Consider the following 19,956-nt stretch of genomic DNA (forward strand, 5'->3'; position numbering starts at 1 on the left):
TACCAATAGAAAAATGCACAATGAAGGATTCCATCACAACGTGTTTGTATGTACTCTAGGGCCTGCACGACTTTATTTTTTTTAAAGTCGACAGTCAAGTAATGAAAGTCGAGTCGACTTCGACTAGTCGTTGATGACGTCATACGCCGGAAGCGGGGGGGGGGGGGGGTCGGGGGGTCGGTCGGTAGGTTCGCTGGAGTTTTTGACAATTAAAATTGCGCCCACATTTTCTAAGTTAACACATCTCTTTTAACAACGGTAGTTTCTGCTTCAGCCCTCTCCCCCCTCCCCCTGCGCAGCAGCCGCAAACTCACTGATGCGCCTGCAGCCTCTCGGAGTTCCTGCTGCTCTAAACATTAAAATAATGATTTTCTGTTCCTCACTTCTGATTACCTTCAGTGGTGTCTGTTTGTTGCAACCAGCAGGTACAAAAGCGAACATGTTTTTATTTGACTATTTTTCTGTCCTGCCTGTTTATTATCTTCCTGCATCTCCTCTCAATCCTAAAGAAAAACTGCTACCTGCGTTCATATATATTCACCTCATGAGTTACCTTTGAACTGCGGTTCTAAAAGATCTACCGACCGCAAAAAACAGCGGAGTGCCGCTGCTCGCCGGCCGACTACAACGGGACCGTTTTTGCTGCGGAGTTCATGCCGGAGCGGAGCGGAGTGGAGATAGTGGAATCTTGGGGGTGCGTCACCGGAGGACAACAGGTGATGTGCCTCGCTCCGCAGCAGCGAAACGCATCAGGCACAAATAACAGACAGAAAACATGAAAGGAAATGAGCCGACATGAACGATCGCGTGTTTAATTTGCTTTTGAGGTGGTGACACCTGATTTGGCGGTGCTCAGGACGCAATGTCTGGAGCGCACTTCAATGATCAGAGCTTTGCATGCGCAAACTGGTTAAGATTAGGATGGGGGTGAGGGGAAGGTTAAATTGCAAGAGTGAAAAGGTCACAGTTTGGTTAAATGTCCGTTTTACCGCCGGTGTCAGTACCGCACAGCGCGTCGCCTCCGCCTCGATCCAGACGCGCAGGGGCTCATCACCCGCTGTCTTTTCCGAGGACTGCATCTTGTCAGTCATTATCACGTGACAGCGACTAGTTGATGACAGGCATAAAAAGTCACTACAGAGCCGTGAAGTCGACTAGTCGACTAGTCGACTAGTTCATACAACCCCTAATGTACTCCTAGGTATAGCAGGATTTTTAACAAAAGATCCAATATGTGGTGGCTTTACACCATCAAGAAACCCAAAGCCTACAAGTACATTCCAGATCTACAGTGCGCCATTCTCCATTCCAGAATGTTGGCTCCTAGGGGGTGGCAGAAACGCGAGCTCTTGCACCTGATGATCCACGAAGGCTTGGGCTGTTGTCTGGTGGCCCCGCCCCATCAGTACAAGAACTGAAGGAAAAGAAAGCTAGCCGAGGGCTTGGTGAGTTCCATTGTATGGTTTATGGAATCCTTCTCTGTGTATACAGCTGTTACATGGGACACATTTACTTACAAAATAGATAAAATTTTATATCTAGAAATGCTGCCAACCTACTTTCTTTGTTTCTACAGGTCAACCATCTCACACGTGAGATGTCAAATGCTGTGGGTGACAAGGAGAGACAACTTGATGTTTACAACTGTACCTACATCTATAGGGTACCAAATTTGTGCTTCAATTTCAGCTCTACATAATGTGCCTGATAGGTAATTTAATTTTATCCCATATTACCTTAAAGGACGACACACCCTTTGATAGAGAGAGAGAGAGAGTAAATTGATTATTTGTAATGTCCATGTGTGTGGCTCAACCAGGCCCCACTCTGCTCCAGCCTCAAAGCTTTCTCCTCACCTGCTCTGCATACCTGCATTCTTCAATTATCTGGTAGATAATATTTAACCTCCATAACCCTGGAACCTGAAATAAACACACATGACAACAAGGAAGACATTTTACACTGAATTAGCCAAATGAGGGGGAGATCACCGAAATGACACATAACTCTCTCCAGAGCTATGGTGCCAGGCGACTCCCCCAGTCCTCAGAGTCTTCAGTGGTTTTATTCAAGCAAAGGGTGGGAGAAGGCGGACCTTCTCAAGTTACAGAGGTACAGAGTTTTCTCAATTAACATCCTTGCTCAACCTTTTTATGAACAGCCAACACAGAGATTCATGATGTGTAATGGGCATCTTTTAGGTCTCAAAAAGGTACATTTATAAAAATACCCAACAGTGCCATGTCAAACATTTTCTGGTGGACGTATGCCGTTCATAACACATTGATTGTATACGTAAGAGCTAATAAAAAACAGTCATAATCATTTGTTTATATTCCCGCATACATTGTTTAATGAATTTTTGCTGAGGTAAATTGTTTATGTATTTAATAAATAAAGAAAATAAAGTTGTGTTTGAACACCTTGAAAACCTTGGAAGACTTTTTTATTAAAACCTGGAAATATTACATATTTGAAGTGTCAGAATACACCCGTGTAATTAATCAGGTTATGAGTGTGCAAGTGAAGCTCTTGAGGTCTCTTTTTGAGGTAAATTACAAAAAGATTTATTAGGCATCTACAAATGTTTTACACTCTTGATGGAAGAAAGCCTACATACTGTCCATTTGGAACTGGGAAACAATCTCTAATTTTCCACACACAACATGAAGGTATTACAATTCTAACACCAGGTCCCAGAAGGCCATACTGCCGGACAATAAAGTTCCTGTATGCAGCATAGCGGAACTGCCTATGGCTTTCTCCTGGATCGTGGATGTCAACCTCCGCTCTAAGGTCGTTCCAGATTCGTCTGGCCAGTCTCAATGCACCTTCATTCAAGATGTATAAGTCCATGTGTGGCAACAGTGATGTACAGTTCTGTGGTTGTTGACAGCATTTTTGTTCCAGCAGTGTTGCCATATTTCTGCACTGTAGACAGACACACCAGCTGGGTGAGTGTGGAGGACAAGGTCCAGGTTGAGGGTGATCAGGGGTGAGACTCATCAGGTCAAAGATGAGACTAGGTTCCCGTGTGAGACATCTTTGTAGAAGCTGTTGGCACTCTTCTAGCGTCAGTCTCTTTACCCTAGCCTGTGAATGCAAAATCACACTTTTAAACTGTTGTGCTTGGCTAAAGGACTCATAAAACTTTCAGATACTACATGTTACAGGCATAAGGACCTTGAGTGCAAAATGTTTGGAATAAAGTGAAGGAAGTACATTCACAACATTTTTCTGTGTATTCACTGTAAGACAATGTAACTCATAATGTTGGATGGAGCAGAGTATGTGATGAATACGTTAGAATAAATCCACATAACATATTTCACACATTCGAAATCGGGATAATCATACAGATGAAATAATTGGACTCGTAATGGAGCAAATGTAAAATAAAGGCTTTGCTTTGGGCGTTTTTTCTTTGCACAAAATTATGATAAGTTAGTAGTTAGATATGCACGCATACCTCTTCCACTGCCACCAGCTGTTGCCGGAGTTGTTGGACCCTTTCTAAGTCATCCCATGTAAGGTCAGCAAGCAGACCCCCATGGGTTCTAGCTTGACCTCGAACTCGACGTCGACCTCTGACACGGCCGCCTCCTTCCTGCTCTCGGCTGTCGCGGGTGGTTGAAGCTGTGGCTCTTCCGGCCCTGGATTGTCTCACTCGGTCTCTAGGTGCACCCCTCATCCTGGATCTTGGTCAGAATGGACCGGGCACGGGCTCGTATCCGTATCAGAACCAACAAGACTTTCCTCAGGAAAGCTCTAAACCAATCAGCAAAACAATATAACTTATATGCTAATTCAGGGATTCCCAAAGTGTGGTGCGCGCACCTCTGGGGGTGCGCGAGGTGAAAAGTGTAATGGCTGCGGAGCTCAGAGAAGTCTGTCATGTGTCACCATTAGCGTAGAAACTCATTTGTGGGTGGGCCAAAGAAAAAGTAAGTGGGCACAATAAATGTAATTGAAAAGTATATTTTTGCGCGCGTGTGTGTTTGTGTGTCCTCCGCATGTGCCCTAGCTTCATAATAACAATGCGCCGAGCTTCAGCACTCTGGCCTGCGCACGCTGATATGTTCCGTATTTGATCATTTTTAACGGTGTTGGAGAAATCTGAAGGTGGTGAGTCATTCTGGCAGATTGTAATTAACACCTGTCTCATGCAGGTGTTCTGACATTGTAAACCTCACACACAGAACATTGTGGATGTAACAAAATAACAAGAAATGATTCCCATTCAGGCTATTAACAGCGCGCTGACGATCTGAAGTTCAGAGCGCGTCTGTCAGAGGTCAGACGTGTTCCGGCTGAACCACGGCTCACGGGTGCACAAGTGAGCACATCTGGGCTGGGCAGAAGTCATTTTACAACATTGGTTTAAATAGCACGAGACGCGGTGACTTGAGCAGCTGTGCCGCGCGCGCACACACACAGATTCAATAAGCGCACACGCTGTTTTAACCCCAGCGCGCCGTCAGACTGAAGGCAGAAATGAACGCTGCCTCCACCGTGATTAAAAACTTTTAAGAGGATATTTTTAATTCAAGGTCAAATTAAGATATTAGCTTCTGGGATGAGTCGGGTCCGCTCCAGCCAGTGACTTCTCATGAACCTGACCACATCTCATGTTACTGCAGCATTTGTTGTTCCAGTCCGCATGACAGCGGATCACAGATTCAGCCATACCATAAAACAGCAATAAGTCGGTCTGAGGCAAAAGTGAACATCATGGCTATATCTTTTCCCCTATAGACATTTGATTACGCACAAGTAGGTGATCAGCTCAGGTTTACGCAGAGCAGAAGGAAGGAGAGCGCTCTGGCCGCACAGGTTAAACGTTCCTACTTTAAGAAAACCGTTAAACTGCATTGTTTATGTGCTACCTAAATATTTAAAATGAAATCAAAGGAAATTGTAATGGTATTGAATGTTTATTAATTACTATTTAAAAAATGAAAGTGATGGGGAATTTTTTTAACCCTGTCTGTTTAGCTTGACATCTGATATCTATCTATCTATCTATCTATCTATCTATCTATCTATCTATCTATCTATATATATATATATATATATATATATATATAGAGAGAGAGAGAGAGAGAGAGAGAGAGCCATGCCCCATGTGGGGGGGGGGGGGGGGGTGCGTCGACATGGTCGGGACATAGAAGGGGGTGCGCGGCTAAATAAGTTTGGGAACCACTGATAGCTTTTTTATAATTCTATAGTTAGCTATGCAGATGCTCGTAATGCTACATGGAATATAACTTACTGGTGGAGAATCTGACATTGTGGGAAAAAAATAAGTTGCTAGAGTCAACAGGTGCAAAGCCGGCAGTTGCTTGGAAACAAGGACTGGTAGAGGGGTGCGCATGCGCATTTTAAAGAACGTTGAGTGGGCGGTTCTTCAGAAACATCGATTGCTACACCTTTAAGAGCCACACACTTCAGTCTAAAGTGCAAGTTTCCTTGTTTTCAGTGGTTCCTGAACCAGTTTGTGTTGCTTTTCTTACAGTTATTGTTAAATAAGGCTTGTATAGGGAGCCCAAATATTCACGGACATGTTTAAAATCCATGACTCATAATAAGCAGATTTTTTCTCCTTCTACTTGTGTTCGTTCTTCTGCGTAGCGTCATTTGGAATCGTAGTATGTTCAAGGAAGAAGCTAACCTCTGATTGGCTAGAAGGGGTCTCCTACAACTTTTTTTTTTAAATTGAACTTGATCTACAAACATGGCGTAAATTATTTGAGATTTCCAAGGATCAGTTGCAGACAACAAAGAATTTTGCATAGAAAGCAAACAATTTTTAAAAAGAATTTGAAAAGCTATGACTTGGTTTGCAGATCATTCTTTTCAAATATATTAAGAAGTTTCATTGCATGTTTACTCTTCATAAAGTTAAGGACTTTTGGGGGAAAAAACTCATTATAGAATGCATCTAGGTTTCTCTTTTTCATTGGCTCTCCTACAAGCTCAGATTTCCTTCAAAATTTCTGGCTGCAAAGACACAAACCCTTAAGCGAGGGAAGAGATTTTCAGGTTAAGCATTACTCATTTTTGAGAAGTTATGGTAAGGACAGCAAGTCGAATATTACCATAGGCAGCTTTTCTACACATACTACTTTGTTGACCTAATTATTGAAACTAATCGATGAAATGCCAACTTTAATACATTTTTGAGTATTTCCACAGTAACAGTTCCTCTGAAATAATGTCTGTCAGCACAGTCAAGCTTCCCTAAATAAACAAATCGTTGTCTTTCCCGTATTAACTAAAACTGATGTATCTTAAACTAAACCCATTGAAGAGAGAAAAAAGCTGTTTGAGCCACATTTTCTTTTTAAGGACAGAAGAAACCTGTTATTGTAGTTTTCCTGAATTTCAATTACATTTTTCTGTTGAGAAGCCGTTGACCAGGTTCTCTGTGGTACTGGATTTTAAAATTTCAAACACTATAAACCAATAACGATACAGCTCATGATCATGTGACCTGAAGTCTAAGCCAATCAGAGCCGACCTCTTGCCACCAGAAAGCTGTACCGCTCTCTTGCTCATAGATTCAAGCTAGCTGTAGAAGCATGGTTAGAACCAAGCAGACTGCTCGTAAGTCCACGGGAGGTAAAGCTCCCCGGAAGCAGCTTGCTACGAAGGCTGCCCGTAAGAGCGCTCCATCCACTGGCGGAGTGAAGAAGCCTCACCATTACAGGCCCTACCGTGGCTCTCAGAGAGATCCGTCGTTACCAGAAGTCCACCGAGCTGCTCATCCGGAAGCTGCCCTTCCAGCGGTTGGTCCGTGAGATCGCTCAGGACTTCAAGACTGATCTGCGCTTCCAGAGTTCCGCTGTCATGACCTTGCAGGAGGTCAGCGAGGCGTACCCGGTCGGTCTCTTCGAGGACACCAACCTGTGCGCCATCCATGCCAAGAGGGTCACCATCATGCCCAAAGACATCCAGCTGGCCTGTCGCATCCGCTAGACTCCCTGCGCAGCATCCCAACAGCTCTTTAAAGGGCCACCAACCTTCTAAGAGTGTTACCATACCATACCATACCATCTTTATTTATAAAGCACATTTAAAAACGGCATGGCAGCCGACCAAAGTGCTGTACAGAATAAAAAGTAAAAACACAATATAAAACAATACACAGTCAACAATAAAATGCACAACAAGGCAGATAATTACAGTCAATAAGAAGACACATAATACAATAATAAAAGTCAGGGATTTAAAAATGCCTGGTCGTAAAAGTGAGTCTTCAGCAGCGATTTGAACCGGAGGAGGGATGGTGCCAGCCTCACTGAAAGAGGAAGTGCATTCCATATTGTTGGAGCAGCATAGACAAAAGCATGCTGCCCCCGCGTTTTGTATTTCATTAATGGAACACAAAGCAGCAGGCAATCAGCAGACCTCAACGCCAGGTTTGACACATACCTAGTGACAAGATCCGACAGGTAATCCGGTGCCAGACCGTTCAGGGCCTTAAAAACAAAAGTCAGGATTTTAAACTTGACCCTAAAGTTTACGGGTAGCCAGTGGAGCCGCGCCAGTACAGGTGTGATATGTTCTCTCCTAGGAGTGTTTGTTAAAAACCTGGCTGCCGCGTTTTGTACGACTTGAAGCCAGTTAAGAGCGGAGGCAGGTAAACCAATTAAAATGGAATTTGCATAATCCAGTCGAGAGATGATAAAAGCATGGATTACGGATTCCAGGTGTGCTCGTTTCAGGATCGGTTTTAAGCGGACTAGTCTGCGCAGCTGATAAAAACACAATCTGACCACTGCGTTAATCTGAGGGCCCATGGAAAACTGTGTATCAATTTTCACCCCAAGGTTGGTAACACACTGCTTGAGGTCAAAAGGGAGAGTGGCCAAATCAGAAGATACTTGTGTTGTTTTGTTAGGGGTCATCAGGAGTGCCTCAGACTTAGAATCATTTAGCTTAAGGAAATTATTGGCAAGCCAAACCCTCACTTCAGCCAAACATTGGTCCAGAAGAGAGATGGAGTCTGGTTTTTTCAAAGCCAGGTAGATCTGGCAATCATCTGCATAAATATGATAGCCCAGGCCATAGTTCCTCAGGATGAAACCCAGGGGGAGGATGTAAATTGAAAACAGGAGGGGCCCAAGCACAGATCCCTGCGGGACTCCCCATGGAAGTGGGAGGAATGCAGAGGAACAATTACCCAACTGGACCTTGAAAACTCTGTTTGACAGATATGAGCAGAACCACTGAAGTGAGGTACCCCTTAGCCCTACCCATGACTCAAGTCTATCCAGCAAAATATCGTGGTCAACGGAATCAAATGCTGCAGAAAGATCTAATAGTAGGAGCAAAACAGGCGACCCAGAGTCAGAAGCCACCAGGATGTCATTGGTCACGCGAAGAAGGGCTGATTCGGTACTGTGAAGTGGAACACGTCATCCAGAGAAAAGCTATTCATGTGTGCTGTAATCTGTGAATAGACAATCTTTTCAAGGACCTTAGACAAAAACGGTAATTTGGAGATTGGCCGAAAGTTTGCAAGGTTTGAGCCATCTAAACCAGGTTTTTTTTAAAATTGGTTGCACAACCGCCTTTTTAAAAGAAGTAGGAAACACCCCAGCTAGAGTTGAAAATGTCTAGAATTGTGGGGCCCAAAATAGGGATGATCTCGCCCACCATCTTCGGGGGGAGAGGGTCCTCGGGAGAACCTGCTGGTTTCATATTTTCAATCAGATCTGACAATTCACTAAGAGATATGGAAGTAAAATCACAGAATGAGGGAGGTGCTGGTGGTACATCAGGACAGTCAGATCCTGGTTGCACAAGACTATCCCTAATGTCCCGGACTTTGTTAAGAAAGAAGGTCTGGAGCTCAGCACACAATGACACAGAGGGATCAACACTACCAGGTTCAGTTATTGACAAGATGGAGTTGACAGTGCTATAAAGTTTATGCTGATCACCCTGATGCTGAGAGATTATGCATGCAAAGTATTTGTTCCTGGCAGATCTAACACTTCTCTGATACAGGTCAAGGGCATCCATCAGAAGCTGATGTGAGATTAGTAGCTTGTCCTTTTTCCACCTTCTTTCCAGTGCCCTACAGCGCCGCCTGAGGCTGCGTGTCTCCTTGTTCAGCCAAGGATCAGAGGTGGTTTTCTTCCGTTTAAGTTTAAGGGGAGCGACTGAGTCCAGGGCAACAGAACAAATCAAATTAAAAGAATTTAAAAGCCCATCCACATCTGTGGTGATCCCAGATGAGGAAGGATTGGAAAATTCAACCTCCAGGATGGACAATAGTGAGGCAGTTGTGGAGGGAGAGATGTGCCTTGAGTAGCGAGGAGCCTGCCTTCTCACCACAGGCAACATGGCAGAGATGTTAAAAACAACTGAAAAATGATCTGAGAAACTGACAGGATGAACAACCAAGTCCTGCACCTTCAGTCCAAATGATAAAACTAAATCCAGTGTGTGAGAGTGATCATGAGTAGGAACATTGACCAGTTGCTGGAGGCCAAATGAACCCAGAACATCTGAGAAATCTCTCACCAGAGGATTCGACGGACAACAAACGTGAATATTAAAATCACCAAGGATAATACCTTGGTCGTACCTGGGGAGATATTCAGCTAAAAGGTCAGAAAAGTCCGTAATAAAAGCGGAGTTATATTTTGGTGGTCGGTAACACAGAATAAAAAGAATTGGAGGGGAGAGACTGAGTTCAAAAACAGAGACCTCGAAGCTGGTGGGGGGTGATGAGCCCAGGAGGTGCTTGAGGGGGAGAGAGGATGAGTACATAGTCAATAGGCCCCCACCTCGACCCGACAGTCTGGGCTCATTCACAACAGAACAATTTGACGGACAAAGTTCAGCAAGTGTTAAGCCCGCATCCTAAATGTATGAATAACTTACGGACCGTGTCCTTTACATATATCCGTTAGCTTGTGACTGCTGCCCTAATGTTTCAATTTGGGAAGTCGGAGGAGTGCTGGAGGCATTGCCGCCATGTTGGATGAGTCTCCTCACTCAAATTCTGCAGCCCACCATTACAACCGGCGTACATTTGGAAAACTAATGACGTGGAATTACTAGTGACTTCTCTAGCCATTATTTATTTTATTTTATTTTTGTATCATGCCATGTATGGTGTGGTTTTCTGAGCAAGCTTGATTAAATTATTTTTATTTGGGGAAGCACCTTCCTCAGCAGAAATAAATGCACTGGGTGCGAATGGAGACCAGTGTTTCCCTTACATAGGTGTAGCCGTGGCGGGCCGCCACGGCTGAAATCCCACCGCCATGCCTACAAGATCCCAAGTTTTATTTAGGCGCTGTTTCCCAAAGAAGCAGCGGGAACTGCTATGTTGTCGCTTGTGATCACAGCCGGCAGGCAGGGCAAGGTGAAGCTACAGCATAAGTTACGGAGTTTAAAATTAGAAAGGTAGCAGTGGATATAATGCTTTTTGGTTTACATGTTTCAATAGCATTAAGATAAATGAGTGTTGACGATCTTGACAGGGTTTCCTCCAGTGCTTATTAGGCCAGATTTTCCTCCCCCCCACCAGGCTAAGCATCACTTATTTATGTAAAATTAATTTATTTTTTCATGTCTGACTTTAACCGCTTCTAATACTGTATTACGATGTGAGCGCAACAGCGACAACTTAAGATAGATGTGTGAGCAGCCTGAGAGGTCGGGTGTTTTCATCTTAACCCTTAAAACCTCCAGCAGGCTACGCTGCACTATTGACGTGTTAGCGCGCGGTGCTAACAACTTAGCGACGTGACATGTCTCGGAGAAATCGTAAAAACACGTTGGACGCTTCTTCTGAAGCGGGAAAAATAACACTTAAGCAAAGCACGACGTCGCCTCAGCTCGTTCACGGCCGAGCCGGACTGAGCTCGATAACATTGACCCAGCACAGCCACTGGGTCGTTGGAGCTGCCCCGTGACTGCCTAATGGGAAACCAGCGGGTTTCATCAGACTCGTAAAGTTTCTTGTTTTTGCTGGGGACCCCCTGTATTTTTTCCGCTCCCTCCTGCAGTCTTCCCCTATTAAAATTTAAACTGATTCTGTAAACTCCGTGTATCAATAGAAAAAATCTCTGCCTCTGCCAGCTGCAGTAAATGTAGTTTCCAAATAATAAATAAGAGGTGCATTCATCTGTGTATCTCCTTTGATCCACATTAGTGATATTCTCAGCACCAGAACAGTGAAGCAAAGAAACAGATTCCTGAGTTTGATAGTCATTTTATTTATTAGGTGCATCTAACCTGTTCTATTTTTCTCTGAGATGAGATCAAATCAGTGCTTCTATGGATTGTCTCCTCTCTGCACTAGAAAATTTTACTTTATTTAGAGACGTGTCATAATTTATCCCCAAGCCCCTCCGGCGGCCCACCACCACAGCTGGAAAAATTCCTAGGGGACACACTGGAGACCCATCTAAAATGGCGGTCAGCTAGTACACGAGACGTCTGCGTATACTGTAACTGTGGTAACTCTCCAGGTATGATGAAAACCTCTAACTGATTACATGAACATTTATTGTATCTCAGCCACACCAGATGTGAAAGGTACAAAACGTTTGCACTCTTACACGCCCACCAGGTGGCACTGTGATTAAAGCTATTGCCGAGCCTTAAACTAAAGGTGGGAAATAGTTCCAAGACGTGAGTTACTATGATCATTACAGTGCTTCAACTAAAAACATCACAACCAGAGAGTTTCAATCATCTGTATTACATCTTAAAAACACAAAGATCCACAAATACCAGTTTAGTTTTGTGAAAAAGGGCTACATAAATAAAACGGGCATAGCTATGACTAAATTAAACTAGTACCTTATGGTTCTGGAGAAATGTAGTTTGAATTTATCAGTCGGTTTGGAATATTATTTTAAGCTTTTTTTAATCTCAACTAAAACAAACATTTCTTGGTTTTGGCTGCTCCAAGGTTACATTTTTAATAAAAATGTCCTTCAAATGTTTTCAGTAAAGAATGAAACCTCTGTTCTCTTTTTATTAAATGAGGATTTTTCTTCCCTGGTGGAGAAGAATGAAGCAGAAGATCAGATGTTTCTGGATTTCACATGAACGTTGTTGGATGTTTGTCAGGAACCTTCAGAATAAAAGTCTGAACCAGAATGATGTTAGCAGGTGAGAAGCTGCAGTCCCAGGTGACACAAAGTCGAATCACCTAATTGTGTTTTTAGAAGAAGCCCCTGCAATTGTCTCAGGCTGAGTTCAAAGGTCACGTCAGAGTCGTTCTTTTCTGGTTACACTCCCACAGTTCGTTCCTCGCCCTGCCAGCTGTACCTGAGGTATCCCAGCATCCTGTGTGAGAGATGCTCTCCCTGCTGAGCTGGGGGGTGGGTGTCTGTTTGAGGAGGGCCAGGGCGGGGGGGCGAAGCTTGGAGGAGACATAACAGGGGCTGTGGCTGACAGAGGACAATGTCTGCTGGCTGCCGTTCAGGAAGGATGAGTTGTTTGATCCTTGCTGACAGCGGTAGTTGTAGTAGGCCTGCCAGCCCTGACTCTTCCTCTTCCATCGGCAGCGCAGGATTCTGATGAAGGCCTGCAGACACACAGCAGGGTGTTGAGAAAGACTTTGGGTCAACAAGCTTTCGCTCAACGTATCCTGTTACCTGTTTGAACTCTCGACTGTAACACGGGTAGATGATCGGGTTCAAGCAGCTGTTGAAGTAACCCAACCAGAAAATCACTTTGAACAGAGTCTCAGGAGGGCGGAGGTTGCTGTTGAACGAGCCTGAAGACAAAGAACAGATAAAGCTGAGCCTGGGGTGGTGCTGGAGGTGACATCAGTAACTTCCTGTTTACAAGAATACAACATGTTTAAAAAAACATTATCAAAGGACTAGGGTTGCAGGGATTAACCAGTTTTAATATTAAACCTGGTTAACCCACCGTAAAGATGTCTCCAACATCACCAATAAAAAACAGAAAGACAAGAGCGCGACCCGCGTGGAGAAAGTCAAGTGCAACTGAATGCAGCAGAAGCAGAACCAGTTACAACAGCCGCACTACTGAGATCTCTCTCTCTCTCTCTCTCTCTCTCTCTCTCTCTCTCTCTCTATATATATATATATATATATATATATATATATATATATATATATATATATATATATGTATGTATATATTAGTGGTGGGCATAGATTAATTTTTTAATCTAGATTAATCTCACTATAATCTTGGAATTAATCTAGATTAAAATGGCTCATTCAAATTCTGCCAAAGGCATATGTGTGTGCTACCTAGATAATGAATAAAAGCAAGTCTTTGAGAATGGAGGCGTATTTCTTGTTTCAATAATGCATCACAGACTGAAAGCAGTTTTACTACAATAACTGATGATGAAAATAAATAATGATGAATAAGTATTTGTGTTTAATAGCTGTTTATTCAGTTCAACAAATTCTGCACTGTAGGTCTACAGAATAGGTCATGATTAACTATTTACAGTCAGTAGCATTTGGTCAATCAGTCCAAGCTCTATTTCTCCTTCTTCCACCAGTCACTCAAGCAGACCAGCTTGTTCACATTGTCTGGTGACAAACTAGATCTTCTCTTCTGCACAATATGGCCTGCTAAAGAAAAAAGTATATATATATATATATATATATATATATATATATATATATATATATATATATATACATATATATATATATATATATATATATATATATATATATATATATATATATATATATATATATATATATACATATATATATACATACACACACACATACATACATACAGACATGCATACATACACACACACACACACACAAACTATCTGGCCTGGGGAGGGGGTTAAATTTCTGGGGGGCCCTTCCAATGCTCCCCTTTAGTTTGCATGTAGGACCGCCTCTGGTGAATAGGAGCGAGAGCTGGAAATGATGCCACAGCTCACCTGTATGAGCAGAAGCCAACTGTTGCTGTTGTTGTCTCTGAAAACGGCAAGGGGAGTTATCCTAGCTCAACTTTTCTAAACAAATAAAAAAATTTATGAGTAAAACGTTTATTATTACAGGTGAATTTGAGTCGAAGCCACATGAACAACGACCTGTAGAAACAATTTATCACTTTATCACAATAAACAGCTGCTAAAAGAGCTAAACTTATGTTGAGGGTCTGACTTCAGGAGGAAATTACTGTCCAGTGATTTTCTCCAAAAAGACTGTGCTAAATTGCTCTGAAAAAGCAAATAATCACATCAGCGCCAAGACACTTCATTTCCCATGATGCTTTGCACACGGAAGCAATGTGATGACGTCACCACCAAGGCGGAGCACGGGTTCACAACAGTCTCAGCCCGCGAACTGCCAGACTCTATAAAAGGGAGACGAAAACAAAACTTAACTGTTCTTTGTCCAGTATCACTGGCTGTAAGGACGCTCATCGCACGCTCTAATCAACGTGAGTGGATCAGATACCGAACTGCTGAAAAAGCTGGGTTTGGAAACCCAAAATCTGCTCTTTTCTGCTCAACTCCAGCTTCATCCAGCTCACGCTGTAAGTTACAAACTGCACAAAAGAAACTTTGCTCTCTTTGTGTCCAGCCCGTTGGAGAAACACTCGTGCGGAGAAACAACGGAGAAGCGTAAATCACATCTGACAAGCGAACACAAGGGACGCCTTGCCTTCGCTCAGAGAGGTTTTGCTCCTGCAAGTTTTATTTCATTTAAACTTTTACCTTTTCTCGTCTCTTCTAGACCAAGATAAGCAGTCGACCGCGTGACTTGCTTCAAATTATCAGACGTGTTTTCTCTTTTCGTTCCCAAATACGTCCGTCGGGTCATTTTTGAAAGAATAAACTGCTTATTGATCATTGTTTGGCATCTTAAAATGGTTTATGCTATGGCCAAGCGGTTAAACTAAAAGATATTAATTGTGATTAATCTTTGGTGAAGCTTCATGATCCTTTGAAACATTTTGAGTGATTTTAAGGTTAAGTTACTTCTGATTCTAAGTGCTTTGGAAGTTAAAGAGCAAGTTGCCACCCACACTTTAGCCAGACAAAGGGGTCAGCCATCTTGTATTCAAGACTCCATTTTGAATTCATACACACTCACACACACCACTCCTTTGTGAGAACAAAGGACCCCATTCATACATCCTCCATCACACACAAAACACCTTGAACATAATTTTGAATATACATCTTCAATTATATCACATGGTTATTATTCATTTATTTCATTGTTCATTCAATTGAATAAATTGTTTAATTAAATGTTATAAAATTCAGATTTTTGCCTCCAGTAGATTTGTTGTGTCGATGCGAAGTCTCTGCTCCTAGGATTCTACGAACTTCAAGAAAGACTGATGAGAGTTTTGGATTCAATTTTTCCCCGGTTGAAGGGGATGGTTGGTGCCCCGGGATACCCAAAGAGTATCTTAATTAATTAATACATCAGTAAATATTCCCATATTTACAGAATTTATTGAAGAATCCAAAAGTAAGTTAAAACTTACTAATTACTCGCTACCTAATAACCCCAACACTTAGTTGGAAACCGCACCTGTCTGGGAAAGTCTTGTCTCGGTTTTCTCACATCCGAGCACTGCTTCGGCCGCAGACGGTGAAGTGTGGCCCGGGGAAAGCCCGGCTGGAAATGTCGGAGGTCAACAAAACAAAATAAAAAGAATGAAAGTCAGATTTATGGATTAAACTCTGGTGAAAGTACATAAATTATTTACTTGTCCTGCGCGATGAGAAGGGAGAAGCGCTGCTGGTGGCGAAGGTGCAACTGTTCGGCTGCATAGGGAACATTAAAATCCGCGAGCCTGGCGTCCGTCCATACGTACGATGATCCGCGCCGAGTATACATCCGCGCCAACCAGGTATCCATCCGGGCAATGTGAAAGTCATCATAGCTTACTTAGTATAGACCCAGATCCCAACCCAACTTTGAGAATAGATTAACGGCGTCATTTTTTTAATCGCGCGATAAGAGTCTGGCTTTGCCGCAGCGCGTTAACGCCGATAACGGCCCACCCCTAATATATATATATATATATATATATATATATATATATATATATAGAGAGAGAGAGAGAGAGAGAGAGAGAGAGAGAGAGAGAGAGAGAGCGAGAGAGAGAGAGAGAGAGAGAGAGAGAGAGAGAGAGATCTCTCTCTATATATATATTGTAGTAAGATGGTGCCTGCGCTTGACTTAGCCACAGTCACCGGCCACTTTTTCAAACTTTTCTCCACTAACCTCCTCTTTTCCACCTTGCTCCTGTCTGTGATCCTCTTCAGTAGTGTCCCTGCTACCATCTCCTATGATTGCCAGACTCTTTTGTCCTTCCGTTCGTTCACGATCGCCCAAGATGCACCAAGGACGTACATCCCTGTTTGTTTATCTGAGTGGCACACTGGCCCGGAGCCAAACGACAATCCCAACCAGGACGCCTCCAGCGATGTTTATCCGGTCCCGGTAAAACGTTGGAGGAAAAGAGGTAAACGAGCAGGAATCCAGGTGAGAATAAGACTTCTCTTAAAGAGTGGTTTATCTAGTAAACATCGGCGTGTTCTTCTAGCTTCTTGTCCTTTGTTTGGCGACTTGAGCCCCACTTCCACATTGCGGCGCGGTTTCTCCGTCCAAGTTTTTTAAGGTCAGTTTATCTTCATTCCTCAGTGGTTTCTCCTCTTGTTCCCTCCATAAGTGGTTTTTATAAACACCGTGGATCAAACCCTGCTAATTTACGTCCACTAACTCCAGCTGTTTCTGTAGTTTCTGATTCCTCCACCTCACTCAGCATGGCTCTATTAAATACCAGCTCTGTTAACAATAAGTCCTTCCTGCTCAATGATCTAATTCTCTCTAAAAACCTGGATTTTCTGTTTCTGACTGAAATTTGGCAGCAAACATCTGATTATTCTGGTCTGATTGAACTCTGCCCGAGTGGTTATTCTTTTCTTAGCCAGCCCCGGAGTTCTGGTCGTGGTGGAGGCCTAGCTGTTGTTTTCAGAAACCATCTTCCATGGCGCCATCTTCTGAGCAAAATGACGCCAGTGTTTTTGGTTGGCCGTCCACCTCGCAGTCTCCTTCTATTGTTTTTGGTGATATTTCTCAACTTTCATTCCCCCATAATTGCAATCATTAAGTATGATCGCTCTACTCTTCCGGACATACGGTTGGCAATGTGCCTTTCTCCACCTGCCGTGAAGGATTTCCATCATACCTCTTGCCCGCTGCTTCCTGGACCTCCTCTCTACCTGTGTCGGATGCTGTGTCGCTTCCGTGGTTGGAAACGTCACCGTCGCGGCAGTCGAGCCGGGCGACTGGTGAGGCTTAGAGGTTTTTTGGCCTGCTCACCTGCCTCCTTCAGGATTTCTGTCGGCGTGGGGCCCAGTCTATGTTACTCTTGGCGATCCCTGGATCTGGCAGTTCCATGTCTGATCCCGTTGGAGTTGCCCGGGGATCCGGCGGGCCCACAGCTGTGCCAATGGTGCTGTGCTGTCGAGGAATTTGCCCAGCCAACCTTTTCCTAGTACCGACGTCATCGGCAGTCTACTCCACGGCTCGGAATGTACATCAAGGCAAGACCTCCATCAGCTTTGCTCTTATAAATGCAAGATCCATCAGAAATAAAGCTTTTATACTAAGAGATCTTTTCCGTGATCGAGCGCTGGACTGTCTCTGCGTCGTGGAATCCTGGATCGCCCCGGTTGAGTCAGCTGCTCTAGCGGAGACTCTCCCCGCTGCATGTTCATTCATAAACTCTCCAAGACAATGTGGCCGTGGAGGAGGCTTTTTAGCTATTTTCAAATCTTCATTTACCTCTAATCCTTTTTCTTTTTCCACCAAAATTACCTCCTTTGAACTGAGTGCTTTTGAACTGGCAATTTCTCCCCCCCTCCTCTGTCTGTTAATTTACCACCCCCCAGATACAATAAGAACTTCATAACAGATGTCTCTACTCTCTTAGCTGAGATTTTCGCTAGCTATCAATCAATCAATACTTTGTTTCGGTCAGGCTGAGATAATTTTCCTCTCTGCCTTCAGTCTTTAAACTGATCATTCCAGTCCTTCAGCGAAGCCAATTTTGGGTTTTTAAACTTGTCCATACCATCTGGTGACTCTCTCCGAGATGACATTCATTTTGCCCACTAATACCGGTATCGCAGCTAGAACATTGTCCAGCTTACGATTCACCTCGAGTAACATCCCAGTCTGAGAAGTCTCCACACGGACGGTGCTTTCCGTGGATGCGAGTCGCCCTCCAATCGCTCCGGTCTTCCCAAATTTCCAGAAAACCAGATATCCTTCCACTCCAATCAGGAGAAATCCAGTGATCATCAGGCCGAATATCCACACGTCTTCGATATCCTCAATGGACAGCTGGGAGAGGCATATGATCTTCCATTCCCTCCAGGAATCCAGCATATACCCCGCCGGGTGTGTCCCCTGTGGGCATGTGGGAGCCCCCTGCTCCGTTCTCATTGTTGAAAAAATCTTATCAATCACGTTGAATGACCAATTTATCAAATCAATGTTTAAAAATAGGGTTTTTCATAAGAAATGCAGAGAAGTGCTCTGTGGGCAAACAGGACAAAGAGCCTTGGGAAAAAAAGATAAGGGAGCAAAAAGAGAAGTGTCTGTACTCCGCGAGTGCCAGGAAGAGAACGTATCAACGTGTTCTCATTCTTGGAGACTTTAATATTCATATCTGCAGACTTTAATATTCATATCTGCAGTCTGGAAAAACCATTAGTCACAGATTTTCTTAGTCTGATTGATGCTTTTGGTTTGACCCAGTCTGTAAATGCTCCAACTCATGTACGCTCGACCTTGTGCTCTCATCTGGTCTGTTGTTATTTCTTTTAGAAGTCTGCTGGTCTGGCCACATGCTTATTTCGTTTGATATTTTTTTTACCTGTAAACTATCATTCACTTTGTCCATCACGTTCGTTACGGCGCATCACTAACTCTGAAACAGCAGGATCTTTTGTCAGTGCTTTTTCTGTGTCTGATCTGCCTAGTCAGCTTAGCCTGGATGATCAAATGGCTTTTTTTGATGATAAATGTCTTACAGTCTTAAATTCTGTTGCTCCTCTGAAACCTGCTCACTCCAAACATAAATCGGACCCTTGACTCAACTCTCATACTCGAAGTTTGAGAAAAATTTGTAGACAGGCTGAGCGCAAATGGAAAAAAGAACGCCTCCAGATTTCATATCAGATTTTGCAAGACCTCTGATCCAAATATCAACAAGCAGTTATGCATGCCAGAAGCTATTACTTTTCTAAAATTATTTCTCCCGGGGTTTACCCCGGGGGACAAGAGGGTAGCTTCCTTGCGCCTTCGGGTCGGGGAACGGGTCCTGACTGTTGTTTGTGCTTATGGGCCAAATATCAGTTCAGAGTACCCACCCTTTTTGGAGTCCCTGGGACGAGTGCTAGATAGTGCTCCATCAGGGGACTCCATTGTCCTGCTGGGGGACTTCAGTGCTCACGTGGGCAATGACAGCTTGACCTGGAGGGGTGTGATTGGGAGGAACGGCCCACCTAATCTGAACTCGAGCGGTGTTTTGTTATTGGACTTCTGTGCAAGCCGCAGTTTGGCCATAACGAACACCATGTTCGAACATAAGGATGCCCACCGGTACACTTGGTACCAGGGCAGCCTAGGTCACAGGTCGATGATAGATTTTGTAGTCATATCATCTGACCTGCGGCCGTACGCCTGGCAGAAGAACCTGTCAAGACGGTCTTCAACTCCCACCTCCGGCAGAGCTTTGACCACGTCCCGAGAGCAGTGGGGGACATTGAGTCCGAGTGGGCCTTGTTCCACTCTGCGATTGTCGAGGCGGCTGTTGCTAGCTGTGGTCGTAAGGTGGCCGGTGCCAGTCGTGGTGGCAACCCCCGTACCCGCTGGTGGACACCAGAGGTTCGGGGAGCCGTCAGGCTGAAGAAGGAGGCCTACAGGGCGT

The 19,956-nt window shown here is 43.9% G+C and overlaps 1 protein-coding gene and 1 pseudogene across 2 annotated transcripts in view; one reads left to right on the forward strand and one right to left on the reverse strand.

Annotated features, from left to right (window-relative positions):
• Positions 1-6,581: 6,581 nt before the first annotated feature.
• Positions 6,582-6,995, forward strand: LOC107374378 (histone H3-like; annotated as a pseudogene).
• Positions 6,996-11,879: 4,884 nt separating this feature from the next.
• LOC107374377 (alpha-1A adrenergic receptor) overlaps positions 11,880-19,956 on the reverse strand; it is a 56,793-nt gene continuing 48,716 nt past the window's right edge. For both annotated transcript variants that reach the window (XM_070555425.1, XM_054736957.2), the window contains 2 exons: positions 12,633-12,754; positions 11,880-12,562 (listed from right to left, as the gene is read on the reverse strand). In XM_070555425.1, the coding sequence (XP_070411526.1) occupies positions 12,239-12,562; positions 12,633-12,754 (446 nt within the window). In that variant the 3' untranslated portion in view covers positions 11,880-12,238. The remainder of the gene's footprint in view (positions 12,563-12,632; positions 12,755-19,956) is intronic.

Source organism: Nothobranchius furzeri, chromosome 10, assembly GCF_043380555.1.
Source record: "Nothobranchius furzeri strain GRZ-AD chromosome 10, NfurGRZ-RIMD1, whole genome shotgun sequence".
NCBI classification, from domain to species: domain Eukaryota; kingdom Metazoa; phylum Chordata; class Actinopteri; order Cyprinodontiformes; family Nothobranchiidae; genus Nothobranchius; species Nothobranchius furzeri.